The following is a 19,430-nucleotide window of genomic DNA, read 5'->3' as shown; positions in this document are numbered from 1 at the left end:
AATACATTCTAATTCTTTAACATCTACATAACATACCTTTGACTTTTGGTCTGGAAAAAAAGCCAAACATCTTTAAAGGCCATCTTTTTTTGTTTCCCTGCAATAGAAATCATCAAAGTCAATAATTGATTTCATCTTTTAACTCTTAGATATTTGAATTTTGAGGATTAAAATATTCAGCTATAATTGGATCCTGGGAAATGAGATAATAATATAAAAATTGGCATTTATGTAGCACTTGAAGGTTTATAAAGTGCTGTATGTACAATGCATAAATTTCATTTGTATTTATGTACATTACTTCATAGTGATATAATTACTACAGGTATTATTATCTCCATTTTGCAAATGAAGAAACAGGCTGAGAGAAATTAAACATTTCAACTATGGTCATATAGCTAGTAGGTATCTGAGGTGGAATTCAAACCCAAGGTCTCTCTGACTCTATGTTCAGTGCTCTACCCACCATGCTATGCTACTTTTTCTAGTAAGGAAAGTTAGCCCATTAAAGACAGTAAATTATTTTATAACAAGAGAGAGTGTGTCAGTTGCCTCTCTAATTCCAGTGCTACAGCATCTAGTTCTGACTCAGAATGAAGGGAAGAAGGTGAATTCTAAGACAAAAATAATAGTCATCATCTTAGGTCACATGTCTATGTGTGCTTTCCTAACAACCCTGCAAGGTAGGTGGTACCAATATTATTATCATCCCCATATTATAGAGAAGGAAACTGAGACTTCTAGGCTTTAAATGATTTGTCCATGTTCACATAGTAAATTTCAGAGATGGAATTTGAACCCAAGTCTCCTGACTCCAAGTCTATTACTTTCTTTTCCACCTGACCATGCTTCCTAGATAATGAAACATTTGAGTATGATATTCCAGTCCAGAGTAGCCCTGAGAGGTCTAATCTGGTCTCTACTGATCCCTAGACTTGTGGACTTTTTTTGAAAGGTCAGGGAAATTGCACAGCTCTAGGATTAAAACAATATCTGAGACCCGATGGAATAACAACAAATTATGGATCCAATTCTGACTACCTAGGATCACCTAGAACACCCTACAAACATTATTCCCACCCCCCACTCACCCCCCAGGCAATTTCTTTTCAAAGATGACCTAGAGCAAAACCAAAGGTCAGGGGTTACTCAAATCATATCAGCTTCTGGCTCACCAAAGGCTCAACCCAAACTATAACCATCTCCAGAGGTATGAAGAGAGGCAGCATGAACCTAGAATGCTATGGTAAAAACTCACTCATCTGACATTCATTTAGCAAGAATTTAATTTTTTTAGTTTGTTCTAGATGTTAAAATGTATTATTTATTCATTGTTTAAGCTACACAGAATATATTGAAGATATGTAAGCAATATATAAAATCAGTCTTCTATAAAAAAAAATTAAACTATGTAGTAAAGAATAAAGTTTTTAAAAGCTGCAGCCACCATTGTTTTTAGAAATGATTAAATATTTAATGTATATTTATGTACTTCTGAAAATTTAACATATTCATTTAAGTTACAATATATGATCAAGAAAATGGAGTTCTTTAGTATCATCATACAACTTCAGCAAACATTTAATAAATATCCATCATGTAGGTACCTTAGCACAGGTACTAAATATCTATCCTAAGTGCTGGCAAATATACAAAGATAAATAAGACATAGTTCCTGCCCTCAAGGAACTTTGTTGTTTTGTTGTTCAGTTGTTTCAGACTCTTTGTGACCCCATTTGGTGTTTACTTGACAAAGATACTGGAGTAGTTTGCCATTTCTTTCTCCAGCTCATTTTACAGATGAGGAAACTGAGGGAAATGGGTTAAATGACTTGCCCAGAGTCACACAGCTAGTAAGTGTGTGAGACTGGATTTGAACTCAGGTCCTCCTGACTCCAGCTCCTGCACTCTATCCACTGCAACTCCTAGCTGCCCTCAAGAAACTTACAATTGAATAAAGGTGGTAAAATACGTACCAACAAGACGCTAAGAATATTTGATAATGAGAGAGACCATTTCTACCTTGGCAGGGGGGGAAGAGAATTAGGGCAGGTTTCACAAAGGAAGTAACATTTGAGTTGGATTTTAAAAGATGACTATGATTTAAATGTGAAAGTGGAAGGAGGAAAGGGAGAGGTGGCTGGGTAAGGACAGAGAGGAGAAGGCTACTTACCTAGCAACCTCAACTATAAGAAGCAAGCTGGAAACAAAAAAAAAAAACTCCTTTGAACAACCGAAACAGATATTACAAAAAAACATATATGCAAGTATATTCCCTTTATTCAAAGAAGAGCCCCTAGTCATTCATTCTTATGAGAGAGTTCTAATAAACAAATCATTTCTCTAGCACTTTGAACTTTACAGAATTTTCCTCACAACAACTCTATGATGTAGTACACAAATTTTTGTTGTTGTTTAGTCGATTAGTCATGTCTGACTTTTTGTGACCCCATTTAGGGGGTTTTCTTGGCAAAGATTCTGGAGTGGTTTGCCAAGGTTTTCTATCACTATTTATTGGAAAGAAAAGCCATTCACCAATCACCAATAAGTATTTTTAAGGCAAAACAGCTAGAGGAATCAGGAAAGATTTCATATAAAATGTATAGGATTTGAACCCGTGGATTTCAGAAGACCTGAATTGCACCCCCATTTTGCTGCTTCAGAGGTCAAGGGATATGTGTGATAAAACTAATAGAGTTTCCTCACCAAAAAAAGTTCCATGAACATAGACCAAACAACATTGAGAAAGGTAAGAGTGGCTATCTGCTTACATGTACTGCATTGTTGCCCAAGGAGGCCAGATAAATGAGCTGCGGCTCTATTTTCATATGACCAAATCATTCTGATTGGCACAGGATGCCCTTTGACAGCTTCTGCAAAGCAATTCTTAAACTCTAAATTCCAACCACTTACAATTAAATACCAGGAGGACTATTAGTTACAAACCAGTCACTTCCTTCAGTGTGTCATGAAAGAGTTTCTAAAACATTCCACAAAAGTAGTGGGCTGCAAAGATGGACATCAGATGACAGAATAGTGCTTTGTGGGCTTTTCAGAGGTCAGTGACAGCAGTTCCTATACAGAACTGACAAATGGTCTCTTTTGACTATCTAACAAAGTATTGTGGATCTGAGCTTATAAAAGGTCTCCTGAGACATAAGGCTGTCACAGATCTAGAGTGGGAATGGATCAGAAAGGACATCTAGTCCAACCTCCTCATTTTACAGAGAAGGAAACTGAGGCCCAGAAAGTAACTTGCCCAAGGTCACAGAGATAGTAAACAGCAGTGCTGAGATTTGAACTTCTGACTCCTGGTTCAGCAAGCACATTTTCCACTGGACCAGTCTGAAGCCAATACTTTACTTTCCAGATTTTAGCCATGCTTAACACAGTAAGAAGGATGAAATTATGTAGACAAGCTAATTTCTTCTTGTTGTTCATCCCCAACAATGAACACAGTCTTAGCAGCTTCAGTGAAGAGAGTGTCCATCTACATCTGAGCCATAACTAGGACCAGCCAAGCAAGGATTTGTCCCAGAATCCACAGATTTTGAAGATGTAGACAGAGTATGCAGATTTTAGCATCATTATCAATCAATCAACAAACACTTACTAAATATCATTCATTAAATATCTACTATGTACCAGGTACTAAGCTATATTTTGGAGATACAAAGACAAAAGCAAAACAGTTCCCTCCCTCAAGTCCTCAAGTTTACGTTCTAGTGGGACACAATGGGCATACATACACACATGTATTTGTGTGTGTGTGTGTGTGTGTGTGTGTCTATATATATAGTATGTATAATATATATATATATATTGTGTATAGGTATGTATATATTTGTGTATATATATGTATGTGTATCTGTATATACATACAAATATATATGAATGTGTATATATACATATATACTATTATAATAGTTAACTTTATATAGCACTTACTATATAAAGTAGGTACTATTATTAGCCTCATTTTGCAGTTAAAGGAACTCAAGCAGACAAAGGTTAAGTGACTTGCCCAGGGCCACACAGCTAGTAAGTGTTTGAGGTTAGATTTAAACTCATGCCTTCCTAATTCCAGACCTGATGCTCTCTCCACTACACCACCTAACCGCCCCAATGTGTGTGTATATCAGAGACAGACAGAAAGATGGAGAGCAAAAGAGAGAAAAAGAGACAGAGATAGAGAGAAAGAGAAATGGTGCTTGAACTGAGCCTTGAAGTAAATCAGAAACTCCAAGAGGTGGAGAATAGGAGAGAATATGCTTCAGGCATTGCAGAAACAGAAAACACACATAGGCACCGAGATGAGAGATGAAGCATCATAGGTGAAGAGCTATAAAGAAGCAGTTTTGGCTGGATCATAGAGTACTTTGAGGGGGTAATGTGTAATAACACATAAAGGCAGTTTACATTAAAATGCATAAAGGTGGTGCAGTAGATAGAGCACAGAGCCTGGAGTCAAGAGTTTTTGTTGTTCACTACTTTCTGTCATATCTGACTCTTTGTGACAACATTTGGGTTTGTTTGTTTGGTTGGTTTTGGGTTTTTTTTGGCAAAGATATTGAAATAACTTGCCATTTCCTTCTCCAGCTCATTTTACAGATGAGGAAACTGAGGCAAACAGGATTAAGTGACTTGTCCAGGATCACACAGCTAATAAGTGTCTGAGGCTAAATTTGGACTCAGGAAGATGAGTCTTCTGATTTCAGGCCTGGCTTTCTCCCACTGGAGTCAGGAAGACCTGAGTACAAATCCAGACTCAAACACTTACTAGTTGTGTGCCCCTGGGCAAGTCACTTAACCTCTGTCTGCCTCAGAATCCTCTTCTGTAAAATGTGGAGAATAATAGTACCTACCTCCCAGGGTTACTGTGAGGATCATACGAGTTAATAATTGTAAAATGTTTTATGAATGTTAAAGTGCTATGTAAATGCTAACTTTTATCATTATTATTAATAGTACTATTAGAGCTAGAAAGATAGGATGGGGCAAAGTTGTGACAAACTTTTCAATAACAAAGAGGAGTTTATGTGTTATTCTGGAAGTAATAGAGAGTCAATAGTGTTTATCAGGAAGGGAGCTGATAGGATCAGACATGTCCTTTAGGAATATCAATATCACTTGGGCAACAGCTATATGGATAAAAGAAAAGAGTGAAGATATTTTGTACCATTTGCCCTAGGGGCAAAATATTCTAGTTATGGCTCTGGTTCTTATCATACTTAAAGTCTAACCTTGAATTCCCATATAGCTCCTGGGTACCCCTAATCCCTTATTGCTTTCTCTCTATTTCTTATGTTGGATGAGAAGAAAGTTGAAAATGAGATAAGACTCAAAGCAATGAATAGGTATTTTTATAAACTCTGGTAAATGTTTTGGCATAGGAGGAAATTAATCATTTCAATTTACAATTATAGAAAACATTATATTATTTATTCATTTTACCCTCAAAAGAACCCTGTGAGTTCAATATGTAAGCAATTAATATGCATTTTTTCACATAAAGGAACTGAGGCTTTGAGAGGTGACATGATCTACCCAAAGTCACAAATCAAATAAGCAGTGCACCACCACCAGTCAGACCGCCAGAGTCCAAATCCTGTGTTTGTCACTCTCCAAATACCATTACACTGCAGCAGTGTATGTACCACAACAACCTTCTAATTTGGAGGTAGTAAGATAAATGAAATTGTTCTAGCATTATGGATTCCAATTAGTCTCTTTTTTCAACAATGTAAATTCTTACAATTGTAAGTTAACTATTTTTCAGTCTGCTGTTAATGACCTTCTCCCTCCCAAACTACCTTTTATTTAACTACTTTGTGTATATATGTTTGTATACATCTGTATTTATTAGTTTTCTATTGATGCTATGTATTTTATATGTACTTATTGTTTCTCCCATTAGAATGCAAGATCTTTGTGAGTAGGAATTGTTTCATTCATCATGCTTGTAATATCCCTAAGACCTAGCATCGTGCCTGACACATAGTAGGTACTTAATAAATACTTGTTGACTATAAATTTTTGGGTTTTGGCCTTTTTGTTCATATTTCTAAACAAGTATAATGTGACCATTTTATCAAAAAGGGCCCATGAAATATATCACCAATTGCTATTGTCAATAAAGGATTTACTGTAATTATTATAAGCATCTACTCCAGTAGATGTATTTTTAAATACTACAAGGGTTACTTCTAAGAAAGACACCTTCGGTACAAAAATATTCTCACTTGTGTCTCATGCATTCTAATGCTGTGAGTCTGCCCCTTTATTTTTCTTTAAGGTAGATGAACTTAGATCTTTTTACAGTCAACTTCCTCACTTCAGATAGCCAAATTATTTGCTGTGGAAATGACAAGAGCTCAGTAAATATTAATTGATGATAATGGATGATTATGTCCTCTTGGGAAATTGGTGACAGGCGCAATAAGAAAAACATTTCTGAAAAAAATGTATCTTTTCCCACTGCTGAATCTTTCCTTTTATAGATAGACTTTCATCCTGAGAGTGAAATTTAAAAAAAAAAATCAGACACCAGAAAAGAAAAAGCAGGAAATGATATAATGTGTGAGGCCTAGAGAGAAATGGCAAATGACTGCTTAAATACAATAGGCACAAAGGAAGGATTAAGGAAAACACTTCTTTGTGAAACATGAGAAAAAAGTTCAGTTTCATGGACATTGAAAGAACAAAGCCTTGAAAGGAAATGAGAGAACATTGAAGGGAGAATTACAAAGAAGACCTGAATTCAAGGTTTAGTTCTGCCACCTATCTACTAATGTGACCTTGAGCAAGTTACTTAATCTCACTAAGGCTCAGTTTCATCCTCTATAAAATGGGCATAATAATACCTACACTATCTACCTCACAAGAATTTTTGTGGGAATGGACTTTAATCTCTTCCATTTTACAATGAGGTAGTTGGACTAGATGATCTCTGAAGTCCTTTCCCACTTCAAATCCTATAGTATGATATGTAACCACCAAGCACTACATACTTAGAAGCTACTATTAGCCTTGTTTTCCCTCACTATTCATTGGAAAGAAAAGCCATCCACCAATCAACCAATAAGTGTCTGTTGTGGAAGACTGTATTTAACAAAACAGAATATTGTTGCTAACCACAAGAGGCTTATAACATGGTTAATAACAAATGATTGATATAAAACAAGTAACAAACAGTATATAATCAAGTGCTAAACTGTACGATCATTGAAAAGAAAGCCTTTGTTTCTCAAACTTAACCTTGAGGACAGGATTGACATAAGAGGAGAAAAGAAGAAATTCCATGTAAACGGATCATAAACCAACGTTGTGAAAGTGAGAATGAGCACTGTGTATTCATGGGACAGAGAGAAGACCTGCTCGGTTGGAACAGAGTTTCCATTAGGGAACTGTGGGAAGTACAGTTGAATTGATAGGTTGAGGAGAAATTCCAGAGGTTTGGCCAACCTAGAAGAGGAGATTACACAATCAAAGAACCAGAATCAAAGAAACTCAGAGATGGAAGAGAACTCGGAGGCTGTCTATTTCAACATATACCCAAACAAGAATACTCACTGAAGGATTGCTGACGAGTGGCAATCCAACCTCTACATAAAGACCTCAAATGAGAAGGAAGTCATTGTCTCCCAAAGCAGCCCTTTCCACATTTGGAGAGCTCTATTAGTAACTTTCTTTACATCAAGCTGAAGTTTTATTCTTTGCAACTACCACTGATTGCTCTGGAGGCAAGCAGAACAAGTCTAAAACTCTCTTAGACACAACAACCTTTCAAATACCTGAAGACAAGGTGTTATCCACATGACCAACCCCTTCTTATCCACCCTTCCCACGGTTAAACATCTCTATTTCCTTTCAATGACCCTCATAAGGCATTGTTTTGAGGCCCTTCATTATCCTGATTGCCCAATGTGTCCCCAAAAGACTATATTGTCATGGAATATCTGACCTACACCATTTTCAAGGAAGAATTGGAGAATAAGCAAGCAGCATAAAGAAAGAAAGTGAAGTAATGAGGAGAAAAATCTAGATATCTTGTCTCTCTCCCCTGTGGTAACACAGTATCATAAATTTAGAGCTGGAAGTAGCAGAGGTCATCTAATGACATCTTCTCAATTTAATCCCAAGATGTTGGGGGATGTCACATTTGATAAAGCACACAAAGGCATGTGATCAGAAAACCAATAGGGAACATAAAATTTAATGTAAAATGTGACACTTGATGCAAATAAAATAAGCACAGATTCATGTTTGTTGACTCCATACAGAGACAAGGTAGCACTGCATCTCAGACTTAATGGAGCTTTCTTTGTTCTTTTGACTTGGGGGCCTTCCTAAAGCTTCTAGGCCTGTCATCCGCCCATCAGGACCATGGAAAGGTAAATAGATCACCCACGTTTATCTAAAGCATGAGTTCTTAACCCAGAATCCACATGCCAAGGAGTCCATGGATAGATTTTAGGAGGTCCATAAACTTGGAATTTTTAATATTTTGGTAAATGCATTTGAGTGTAATCAGTTTCCGCTGCAATATGAGATACTTTATTTTATGCATTTAATAACACTATTTTGAGAAGGGGTCCATAGTCTTCAGCAGATTGCCAAAGGGATCTATAACAAAAAAAGGCTAAGAAACTCTAATCTAAAGGATATGAATACTTGGTATCAATGGATTTCTAAGATTTTATATTAAGATTAAATTATCTTTATAAAGAAATTATTTCAAAAGGGTGGTACATTGCTTTTCAACTAATATTCTCCTCAAAGGAGTGAATTTATATTTTAGTCCAGTGTGTTTTATTAAATATGGAATTGAATTCAATATATATTTGTTAAATGTCTATTATCTTTAAGGTGCTGGGAATGCAATGTGCTAGGCTCTGGAAATACAGAAATGAAAAATTACAAAGTCCTTGCCCCCAAAGTCCCTATTTACAATGAAAAATCTCCATGTGAGATTTTCCTGGATAAAATCTACAAAATGTGTTATTTCCAGTGTCCAAAGGCCTCTTCTACATTTAGAAGAGCAGTTCTGCTAAAAAAAAAAAATATGGATAGTAATCTGGTAGAGATTGTAATGATCCTTGGAAAAACTTAAGCAGTTTTCAAAACATGGTACCTAGAGATAGTGTAAGAAGGAAAAGAATAAATCCAAGATGAAACTAAGATTTTAGGCTTGAACAACCTGTGAATGATGATATCACTGACAAAGTCAGGGAAGTTGATAAAGGGAACTCATTTTGTGGTAAAGTAAAGGTGATGAGTTCAGATTGGAACATAGTATATTTAAGCAAGGTTCTAATCCCACTTCTGACATTTAACTCCTTTGTGTCTTAAACCCTAGGACAAAGTCCCTGAGAGGTGAATATGCTCATGTAGATCTTTTTGTTCTACAACCCACAGAGGAGGGTCCCACACAGGGGAGTTTTTGCATCATTTCGAAGTAATAGATCTCTTAAATATTCCTGTATCTAACAGCAAGATGGTATGAAACACAGGACTGGTGCTGGACAGAACTGAAGATAATAGATTTAGGAGTCATCAACATAGATAGGCCTTGAGACTAGAAGAGTTCTCTGAGAGATTAAAAAAATTTAAAAACTGAGGAATAAGCCATGGGAAATAGCCAAAGCTAAGGAGACAGAAGAGTTAAAATAGATCATGAAGAAAAACCAAAGCACTCAGAGAAATAGGATGAGAACCAATGTAATATAGAATCATACTACAGGAAAAGAAAGCCTCAAGAAATGGGAGCAGGGATGGTCAACAATATCAAAGGTAGCAAAGGGGTCAAGAAGAATGAGGATAAAGGAGAAGCCATTGCATCTGATAACAAGTCATACATCCAACCCTTTGCCAAATCTCATTTCTATCTTTAACTCCTTCATACACATCCCCTCCTCTCCTGCCTCTGACACGGGTACCAACTTTGTCCAAGCCCCTGTTCCTTCTTACCTGGTTCACTCTAATAGCTTTCTAATTGGCCTCCCTAGTGCAAGTCTCTCTCCACTTCAATTCACCCTCCATTCAACTATCAAAGTAATTGTCCAAAAGTTCAAGTCTGACTATGTCACTCCCCTACTCAAAAAAATCCATTGGTTTCCTGTTATATCCAAGATCAAATACAAACTCCTCCATCACTTAAAGCTTTTAGTAATCTGGCCCCTTACTACACTCCCAGTTTTTTTTATACTTTACTTCTCTCATACAGTCTACAATATAGCCATACTGGCATACTTCTTGTTCCTTACACTCAGTAGTCTATCTCCCACCCCATGCCTTTCCACACTGACTCATCCTCTGTACCTAGAATGCTCTCTTGCTCATCTTCTCTTTACTTCTATGGGTTCCTTTGAGACTCAACTCAAGTCTCATCCTCTCCAAGAGGCCTTTTCTGGTCCCCCCAACCCCAGCCATGAGCTCACATTCCATTTTCTCTGTATCTTGTATGTTATTTTCATGTTGTCTTCCGTATTATAATGTGAACCCTTTCAGGATAGGAAATATTCTTTGCCTATCTTTATATTCTTGGTATAATAATAAATAACTGATAACCATACAGAAAGATCAGTTTCAGGAGAATAGTGGGTATGAAAGCCAGCAAGGAGTTAAATGAGTGAATAGGTTGAAAATGGAGGTAGAGTACTACTCACTGGCAAAGTTTGGCAACCTAAATGTCCAGCACAGAATCTAGCACATAGTAGGTGATCACTTAATATCTATGGAAGGAAGAAAGGAGGGGAAGGTTAAAAAATAGGGGGGAAACAAGAATAAATGGCAAAGTTTAGTAAGTTTTGTGAATTGAAGAAGCCATATATGCTGACTATCAGAGGAAAGAAACTAGTTGAGAAGGAGAAATTGAAGATGCTGACCAGGGATGAGATTAATGAGAAAACCAGCTCTCTTAAGAATCAGAAACAGATGGGATCTAGGGTTGAGATAGCTGAGTTAGCTTTAGGGAGGAAAAAGGATGGCCCTTTCTCTGAGACTAGGGAAAGGATCCAACTACTGGAATAGGCAAAACCTAAGAACGGAAAGTAAGAATCCACCCGTCCTCCCCCCAAAAAAATACTTGAAATTATAGATAACCTGAACAAAGGGAATCTGTCTAAATCTTCAGGGTCTGATTTATATCAAAGGATGCTGAAAGAACTGTCTGTAATCAGTCAAAAGGTACCATTAACTAGCCGTAAGAACTTCTAGTGGACATGTGATATGACTAAAGGTTGGGAAAAGAGTCGTATATAACACCTATCTTTCAAGAAAGAGGAGGGAAAAGACATCCCTGAAAATTAGAGACACGTCACTTTGAGTTGTATCACCGGAAAAAGAAAAATCCTGGTATACTATCAAAAAAAATTATAATTGAAAGTCTTTGGAAACTCACAAATTTGAGAATGAATATCAACATGGCTTTGTTAAGAATAAATCAGGACAGATTAATCTAACTTATTCTCTGAGATGAGATGGTAGATTGATAGAAAAACAATACCTCTAACTTTTCTCTAAGGACTCTTTTGATTTGTTTCTAAAATCAAAAAAACAAGGAACTTATAGTTTAGGACATACTTTTTTAAAAATCTGAGACTGAATTTTGAGATCAAAATCTTTGCAACTGACTAACCACATGACCTTAGGCAAGTAACAACCTCTCTGAGGTTCACTTTTTCCTTCTGCAAAATGTTAGGTTTGGATTCTATCATTTCAAAGTCATTCTTATTTCAAAATTCTATTAATCTATCATCATTCATATATTAAGTTCTTATTATGTACTCTATAGCAATGAAATCACAGGTCCATTCTTCATTCTCTATCCTACTATCTATCTGGCACAGTGGGGTATGTGTATATGTGTGCGTATACACACAGACATACACATGTATACACACATATACATAAGTATATGCATACACAAGTATATATGCATATTATTGCATACACAAGTGTGTATGCATATTATTGCATCATATATGCACATGTGTATATTGTGTACATTGCACTGTGTGTATGCATTTGTGCATTGTATAATATACAATATTAGTGAAATTGATCAAAAATATTAAAAATCAAAACATGGAGAAATGTGTTAAAACACAGTATATATATATATATATGCATATAATAAGAACTTCTATGAATATATATATGCATGTTATATACATATTGTGTTTGAACACATTTTTCCATGGTTTTATTTTATTAATTTGAGGGGTGGAGAGAACCAGAACTATGATTTGATTGGTATAGGAAAGCCCCACTACCAATGAAGTTTGGCAACTGCTATTCAAATTAATGTCTTAGAAAGTTGCCTAGGGGCAGCTAGGTGGCACAGTGAATAGAACCCAGCCCTGAAGTCAGCAAGACCTGAATTCAAATCTAGCCTCAGACACTTACTAACTGTGTGAACCTGGGCAAGTCACTTAAAACCCCGATTGCCTCAAAAAATATATATATATATATAGAAAAAAATATATATATATAGTCTATATCAGATTGTGTACCATCTTGGGGAGGGAGGTGGGAAGGGAAAAGGAGAAAATTTTAGAACTCAAAAGCTTATGGAAGTGATTGCTGATAAATCAAAATAAATTAATAAAAAAAAGAAAAAAGAAAGAAAGTTGTCTGGGGACACTGGAGGCTACATTAATTTGTCCAGAGACATACATGTGTCAGAGGCAAGACTTCAACAAAGGTCTTCCTTATTCTAAGGCCAGTTGTCAATCTACTCAAGCCTCTCAGAGCTTACTTGAGGTAACATATACCTTTCTGGGAAAAGTCGCCTGTAAATCAAATGGAGTCATTTTTCCATTAACCCAGTTCATTTGAAGTTCTGCATTCTCATTTGTGATTCATCCTCATTTAGAAAAGTTTCCTAACAATCAAGTCTCTGCCAAGTAGTTAATGATCTGTAATATAAACATTTAAATGTATCAGGAAATCTACTACATCAAAGACCTTGGACAAATTGTCATGTGGAATGAAAAATGACTTTTCCCTATCCCTTTCCATACAACATATCTATTTTATAATTTTCAAACCTGGTATATGGCAAAGTCTTAATTAAGGAAATTTTCCACCTGAGAAGCAAGCACCAGAAATTAAGTGCACACACCTAGGGGTAAGTAGCACAAAACTTGCCCCAAACTAGGGGAGGGAGAAAGAAACTCCAGAACACATGAGAGTGGCTAAGGAAAGAGTAGAGAAATCAGAGAGGAGTTCACAGTAGCTGCCTACCTGCTCACTTTCTATTTTAATTAATTTACCTTACTAAACAGGTGCTAAACTCTGCTTAGCATGCTTCCATTCTGTGCAAGTGTTCTCAGCACCCTCTAAATTCATCCCCTTGGAGTAATGCCCCAGTCTCCCTGCCCTAGTTATGGCTCTTATCTATAAGATTTCTTAAAGCAAAACACAAATGTGGTTATCTGGCATGTTAAATATACATATATATATATGTATATAAATTGCCAGACTATCTTGTAAAAGGAATTGGAGATTGTGACTTATCGTCATTACCTTAATAACTATTCTTGTGCATTAAATGTCCAAAAGGTTTCCTTATTGTATGTCCATAGAAGGAAATTTTATATATATATACTTTTTATATATAAACAAACTATATATATAAACTTTTAATATATTATAAATGTATATTATATGTGTATTTCTAGAGAGAGAATATATTTATAGATATGTGTACTTATTTATTATATATTTATATGTTTCTATACAGAATATATATCAGTATATATAGCAAGAGATACACAGGATATCCCAAAAGTCTTCATGCAATTTTAAACTTTAATAGGCATGTATGTGTGTGTCTCTCTATATATACACACATATTTGTATACGTATACATCTATATTATATATACATACACATATACATATATATATGAGAGGCAGCTTGGTGGAAGGGATAGTTGGCCATAAAGCCCAAAAGACATATGTGTGGTGTGTATGTATGGATGTATGTATACATCCATATAGAGAGAGAGAGAGAGAGAGAGAGAGAGAGAGAGAGAGAGTTGAGTTTTGGGGGTTTTTTTCCCATAGGAGAAGTAAACTATATGGTTTGAATCATCCAGCCCGCCCTGTTATCAAATTCAATAGACCTGGATGCCAGCTGCTATTTTAACACAACCTTATTCATTAGGTCCAAGTACACAGGTTGTGGTTAGCCAGACAGATGTGATAAATGCAAGGATCTCTTTGACAAGGTCTTTCTCTTGGAAGAATGAACACTCCATTTGAGCTAATCACAGACAGGAAATGAAACCAAAGCATAACTTAAAAGTATCTTCATACCAACATCCTCCAGAATAACAAAAAAAATCCTAATTTTGAAAAGAAAAATCTATATTTGGGCTATGCCTACAACATGTTCATTAAACTTTAGCTGTGTTTTTGAATGACTATAAACAGGCAGCTCAGATTTCCTGCAGCCACTACTGCAGTTTGTAAAGGACAGTCTATTTTTCATTCCAGTTTAATAAGCCAACAATGTGATCTGCTTTCAGAGGACTACTTTTTTGCACAGGCCTAGAGTTTTTTCCCCCTTCAAATATCAATGTAGACAAACCCTAATGATCAAAAAATGTGAAAATGAATGCCCTGGCTGGGGCAGGATATTATATGGCTCCATGTTATAGAATCTTGGTGCATTCTGAAAAGCAGAGAGAGACCCTCAGTCCCTACTTACCACAGTGCTGCTATTTCTCATCTTGGCTTTCTCTGGGGGGGAAGACTGCCAAGTTCACAGAAGATATGTGGAATGAAGAAAAAGGGCTCCTGAAAAATCTAATTTGTCAATTCTGAGTGCCTGTGGACCTTCAAGCCTCTTTCTGCCTCATGTTTCTGATTTTCTTTTCCTAGAAACTACTCAAGGGAAGGAATTTTTTTTCACCAAAATGTGGCTGTCAATTTAGAGAAACCAAGTAATCAATTCACCTAAAATACCCTTCCAGAGTGGGATCCAGCCTGCCTATCCAAACTTCTCATAAGCCACACAAGTTGCAAATTTGAAGGATTTATTTCTTTTCATCTCTTACTAAAAGTTCTATTTTAGGTTCCAGTGATATGTCAGAAACCTGAAGCCCAAATTGTTTGGTCCCTGCAACATAAATAGTTCTCTGTGTGTGTGTGTGTGTGTGTGTACGCGTGTGTGTGTGAGCCCGTGTATATACATACATATGTGTATATATATATATATATATAGTTGTTGTTTTTCAGTCATTTCAGTCATGTCTGATTCTTCATGACTCCATTTGGGGTTTTCTAGGCAAAGATACAGGAGTAATTTGCCATTTCCCTCTCCAGCTCATTTTACAGATAAGGAAACTGAGGCAAACAGGATTAAGTGACTTGCCCAGGGTCACAAAACTAGCAGATTTGAACTCAGGGAGATGAGTGCTATCCACTGTGCCACCTAGCTGCATTATATATACACACACATACACACAGATATGAATGCATGTGTGTGTGTGTGTGTATATATATACATATATACACAAACATATATAAGTCCAGGTATACAAATATAGATGGCACTTATTGTTTCATGGTATAAGGAACTCTCAGGGTAGAAAGTCCTTCCACCAATGTTGACTTCTAACACATGGTCTGGGAATGCTGCCTGGGGCAATGAAAGGAGAATAGGACACAAGTAACCTGTCAGAGGCAGAGCTTGAATCCAGGTCCTCCCCATATCAAGACTGGCCCTCTACGCAAGCTGCCCCTTAAAAGATCCAAATGACTGAAAATGTTTCAAGTGGTATCATATTTCTAATTAGATCTCTGCTTAATGTTTCGGCTTAGACTTTTTTCACAAGTCAGGGTTTATTTTCCTGTGTGTTAAAAATGGCATGACCAACTTACTGGACCCCAGGAATGGGTCAGAGGAAAATACAAGTTCTATATCAGGCAGATGTGGATGGGAGCTACAATTATTCAGTGAAAACGATTATATTTGAATACAAATCTGTCCAAAAGTGCAGGTGGCTAAAGGTATATGAGGATATTGTTACTCAGGGGAATTAGGATTGTAAATTCATCTACCCTCAAAGAAGATAGGACAGGCCTGACTAGACCATAGCATCTCCTATAAGTCAAAAAGTGGGTATTGAGGGGCAGCTAGGTGGCGCAGTGGATAGAGCACTGGCCCTGAAGTCAGGAGGACCTGAGTTGTTTGACACTTACTAGCTGTGTGACCCTGGGCAAGTCACTTAACCCCAATTGCCTAAATAAAAAAAAGTGGCCATTGAGGTGAAGTAAAAGAAACTCTTTCCATTCCCATGTGCCCTATTCTAGCTGCTTGGATATAACACATTGGTCACAACATTCTAGAAATATTTTAATGTATATATACACATCCCACCCCAGTGATCTTATAGGAATTTCTTACTATGGTTATATTCAATTTCCATTTGGAAAGAATACTGCTGTGGTCCTATGCATGCTTGGACATGGGTTCAGACAGATGAACCAGAGTGACAGAAATTTGTTGGTCTGGTTACAAGGACAGCAACTAAGTGGTGCAGTGCAGTTAGAGTGCCAGGCCTGAAGTCAGAAAGACTCAACTCCCTGAGTTCAACAGACACTTACTGGTTGTGTGACCCTGGGCAGATCGCTTAACCCTGTTTGCTTTAGTTTCCTCATCTGTAAAATGAGCTGGAGAAAGAAATGACAAACCAGTTTGCCAAGGAAACTCCAAACGGGGTCATGAAGAGTAGGACACAATTGAAATGACTGAACAACAACAACAACAACAACAACAATTACAAGGAATTTTAAATAAATATTCCTATACAGAATGAGTTGGGACACTCTAATCTATGACAATTATATCCATACCTCTGCTTATTTCTTCTAGTTTCCTAAGATTAGAGATAGGTGGGAAGAGAAGGGGATACTCTAAGTCATATGACCTTGCCCTACTTCAGTCAAGATCAATTCTAATGCTTTTTATGTGTATAATACTTTTAAATGTATAACAGTTTTGCATCCATTATCTCATATAGAACATAAACTATCAATCCCATTTTATAGCTGAGGAAACTGAGGCTCAGAAAAATTAGGCAAATTACCCAGTCACATGCTATAGCAAGTGGTAGAACAAGGAGAACCCAGATTACCTAGTAGACTTTTTAAGTCCACTGTTTCTTTTGTCTAAGAAGGAGTTCCAGTGGTAAAAAAAAAAAAAAAATCAGATTCAAATGCCAATGCTGACACTTACTAGTCCTGGGTAGCCCCAGGCAAGTCATTTAACTCAAACATATTTCTTCTACTTTAAGATGAGAATGATACCTTCACTATCTACCTCATAGATAGGTAGAGAGTCGTTGTGAGGGAACCACTATAAAGTTCAAGTTGTTATTTTTGTTTGTTTGTTTGTTTGTTGTTATTCTGATCATTTTGAATAATTTACATGCCACACAGAATTTGCTGCAATGGAACGCTCCCTTGCGCTATTAAATATCTCACTCGTGCCAGTTCAATAATGCGGCATCATTTAAGCAGTTGAAATATCTTACAGCTGAACTTTGCATAGACTTCTATATTATATACCATTTTGAACTTTTAAGGGAAAAATTTTATGAATAATTTACATAATATCCTAATTCTGGATAATAGAATTCATGCCTTATTTTTCTGGTGACTTGTCATCTCTAAGACTTTCATTACTTAATACTTAATTCACCAAGATCCCACTTAGCATTATCGATGACTTACACTTAGCTTTTGGAGTCTCCTACCTTGATCAATATTGACCTTGCTTCAAAAGGAAGTCATGAAATACTTAGCTCTGGTGACAGAATAGTATCAAGATAATAAAAAGAGAGAAATAGTAAGGATATTGTGCAGGCAATGAATTTTAAAAATCAATAGAGGGATCAATGTCACTATCACTTTTATCACAAAAATCCTAAGCCGGAGACAATACTCCATCACATAGACCCCTGGTTTTATTGGCAGTTCTGGCAATGCTAATTAAATGGAAACCCTCTATTGACTGACTGATAAGGCATCCAAGAAGAATAAATTATTGTTATAGGCTTTTGTATATATTTTAATTCACTAAGTTGCTGTAACCAACTTTTCCATCAGTAGTGGCAAACACTGAAAAATATTCATTTATTCATTCCATCACCATTTCTTTATTGACTTTCTACTCCATGCAGAGTGATGTGCTGGGCACTAGGAGAGATGCTGAGATCATTAATAGCCTTTTTCTAGGTATCATCCTTCTTGAACTCCCTGTGACTTTTGACACTGTTGACCATCTCTTCCTTCTGGATATTGATTTCTCTTGGTTTCACTCTTCCTATCTGGTGAACCCTTCTCAATCTCCTTGACTAAATCATCATACTCTGCCCTATCTACTAAGTATGGATAAGTTATAAGACCTTATCCTGGAATATCTTATGTTCTCTAATCCCCATTACTTCAATTACCATCTTTATAAAAATGGCTAACAAACCTAGGATAGTAGCCTTAATCTCCTGAACTGCAGTCTTGTATTACCACTAGACCTCTCCTGCAGGCATTTCAACTCAATATGTCCAAAAGGTTGCTCATCAGATTCTCCTTCACATCCATTCCTCCTCCTAAGTTCCCCATTTCTATTAATGGCAACAAAATCCTTCCAGTCACTTATATAAACTTGGAATCATTCTTAACTCTCCTACAAACCTCCTATCCTATCAGTTACCAAGTCTCATCAATTCTACCTTTGCACCATTTCCTGTTCCCACCCCCTTCTCCAAACTCAAAGTCTCTACCTTAGTTGAGACTCTTATCACTTCTCACAAGGAATATCTAAATGGCCTCCCACTTGGCCTCCTTGCCTCCATCCTCTTCCTTTACCAAATTAATATTTCTAAAACACAAGTCTGACTGTATAACCCAACTAATAAAAAAAACATCCAGTACTCCTTATTGCCCTTAGGATGAAATACAAAATCCTCAACCAAATTTCTATGGGCTAGAACAAATTCCAACTTTCAGGAAAATAAACTGATACATTTCCCTTGCTTAGAAAAAGCATCAAAGAACTACCTTAATTATAACGGTGAAAAACTGGAAGCAACCTACATATTCAGCATTTGGGGAACAATAATAGCTAATAATTGCTAGCATTTGTATAGTGTTTTAAGAATTGCAAAGCACTTTACAAATATTATCTCATTTTATCCTTGCAACTTCCCTGCGAGGTATTATTATTATCCCTGCTTTATAGATGAGGAAACTGAGGCTTAGACAGGTTCAGTAACTTGTCCAGGGTCACATAACTACTGAGTGGAGTGGGGCTTTAACTCAGGTCTTCTTGACTGCAGGTCCAGTATTCTATGCAATGTGCCCCACAACTGCCTGAATGTCTGAACAAATCAATTCAGTGAAATAAAAAAATGTGAG

General features: G+C 36.5%; 1 protein-coding gene across 1 annotated transcript in view; it reads right to left on the bottom strand.

Moving 5' to 3' along the window:
- Positions 1-16: 16 nt before the first annotated feature.
- Positions 17-19,430, bottom strand: part of DCDC2C (doublecortin domain containing 2C) — a 147,506-nt gene continuing 128,092 nt past the window's right edge. The window contains exon 11 of the mRNA XM_027840359.1: positions 17-97. Coding sequence (XP_027696160.1) covers positions 17-97 — 81 coding nt within the window. The remainder of the gene's footprint in view (positions 98-19,430) is intronic.

This window comes from Vombatus ursinus, unplaced genomic scaffold (assembly GCF_900497805.2).
Source record: "Vombatus ursinus unplaced genomic scaffold, bare-nosed wombat genome assembly UNPS02014841.1, whole genome shotgun sequence".
Classification (NCBI taxonomy): Eukaryota; Metazoa; Chordata; class Mammalia; order Diprotodontia; family Vombatidae; genus Vombatus; species Vombatus ursinus.
This window is presented reverse-complemented; position numbering and strand designations above follow the sequence as displayed.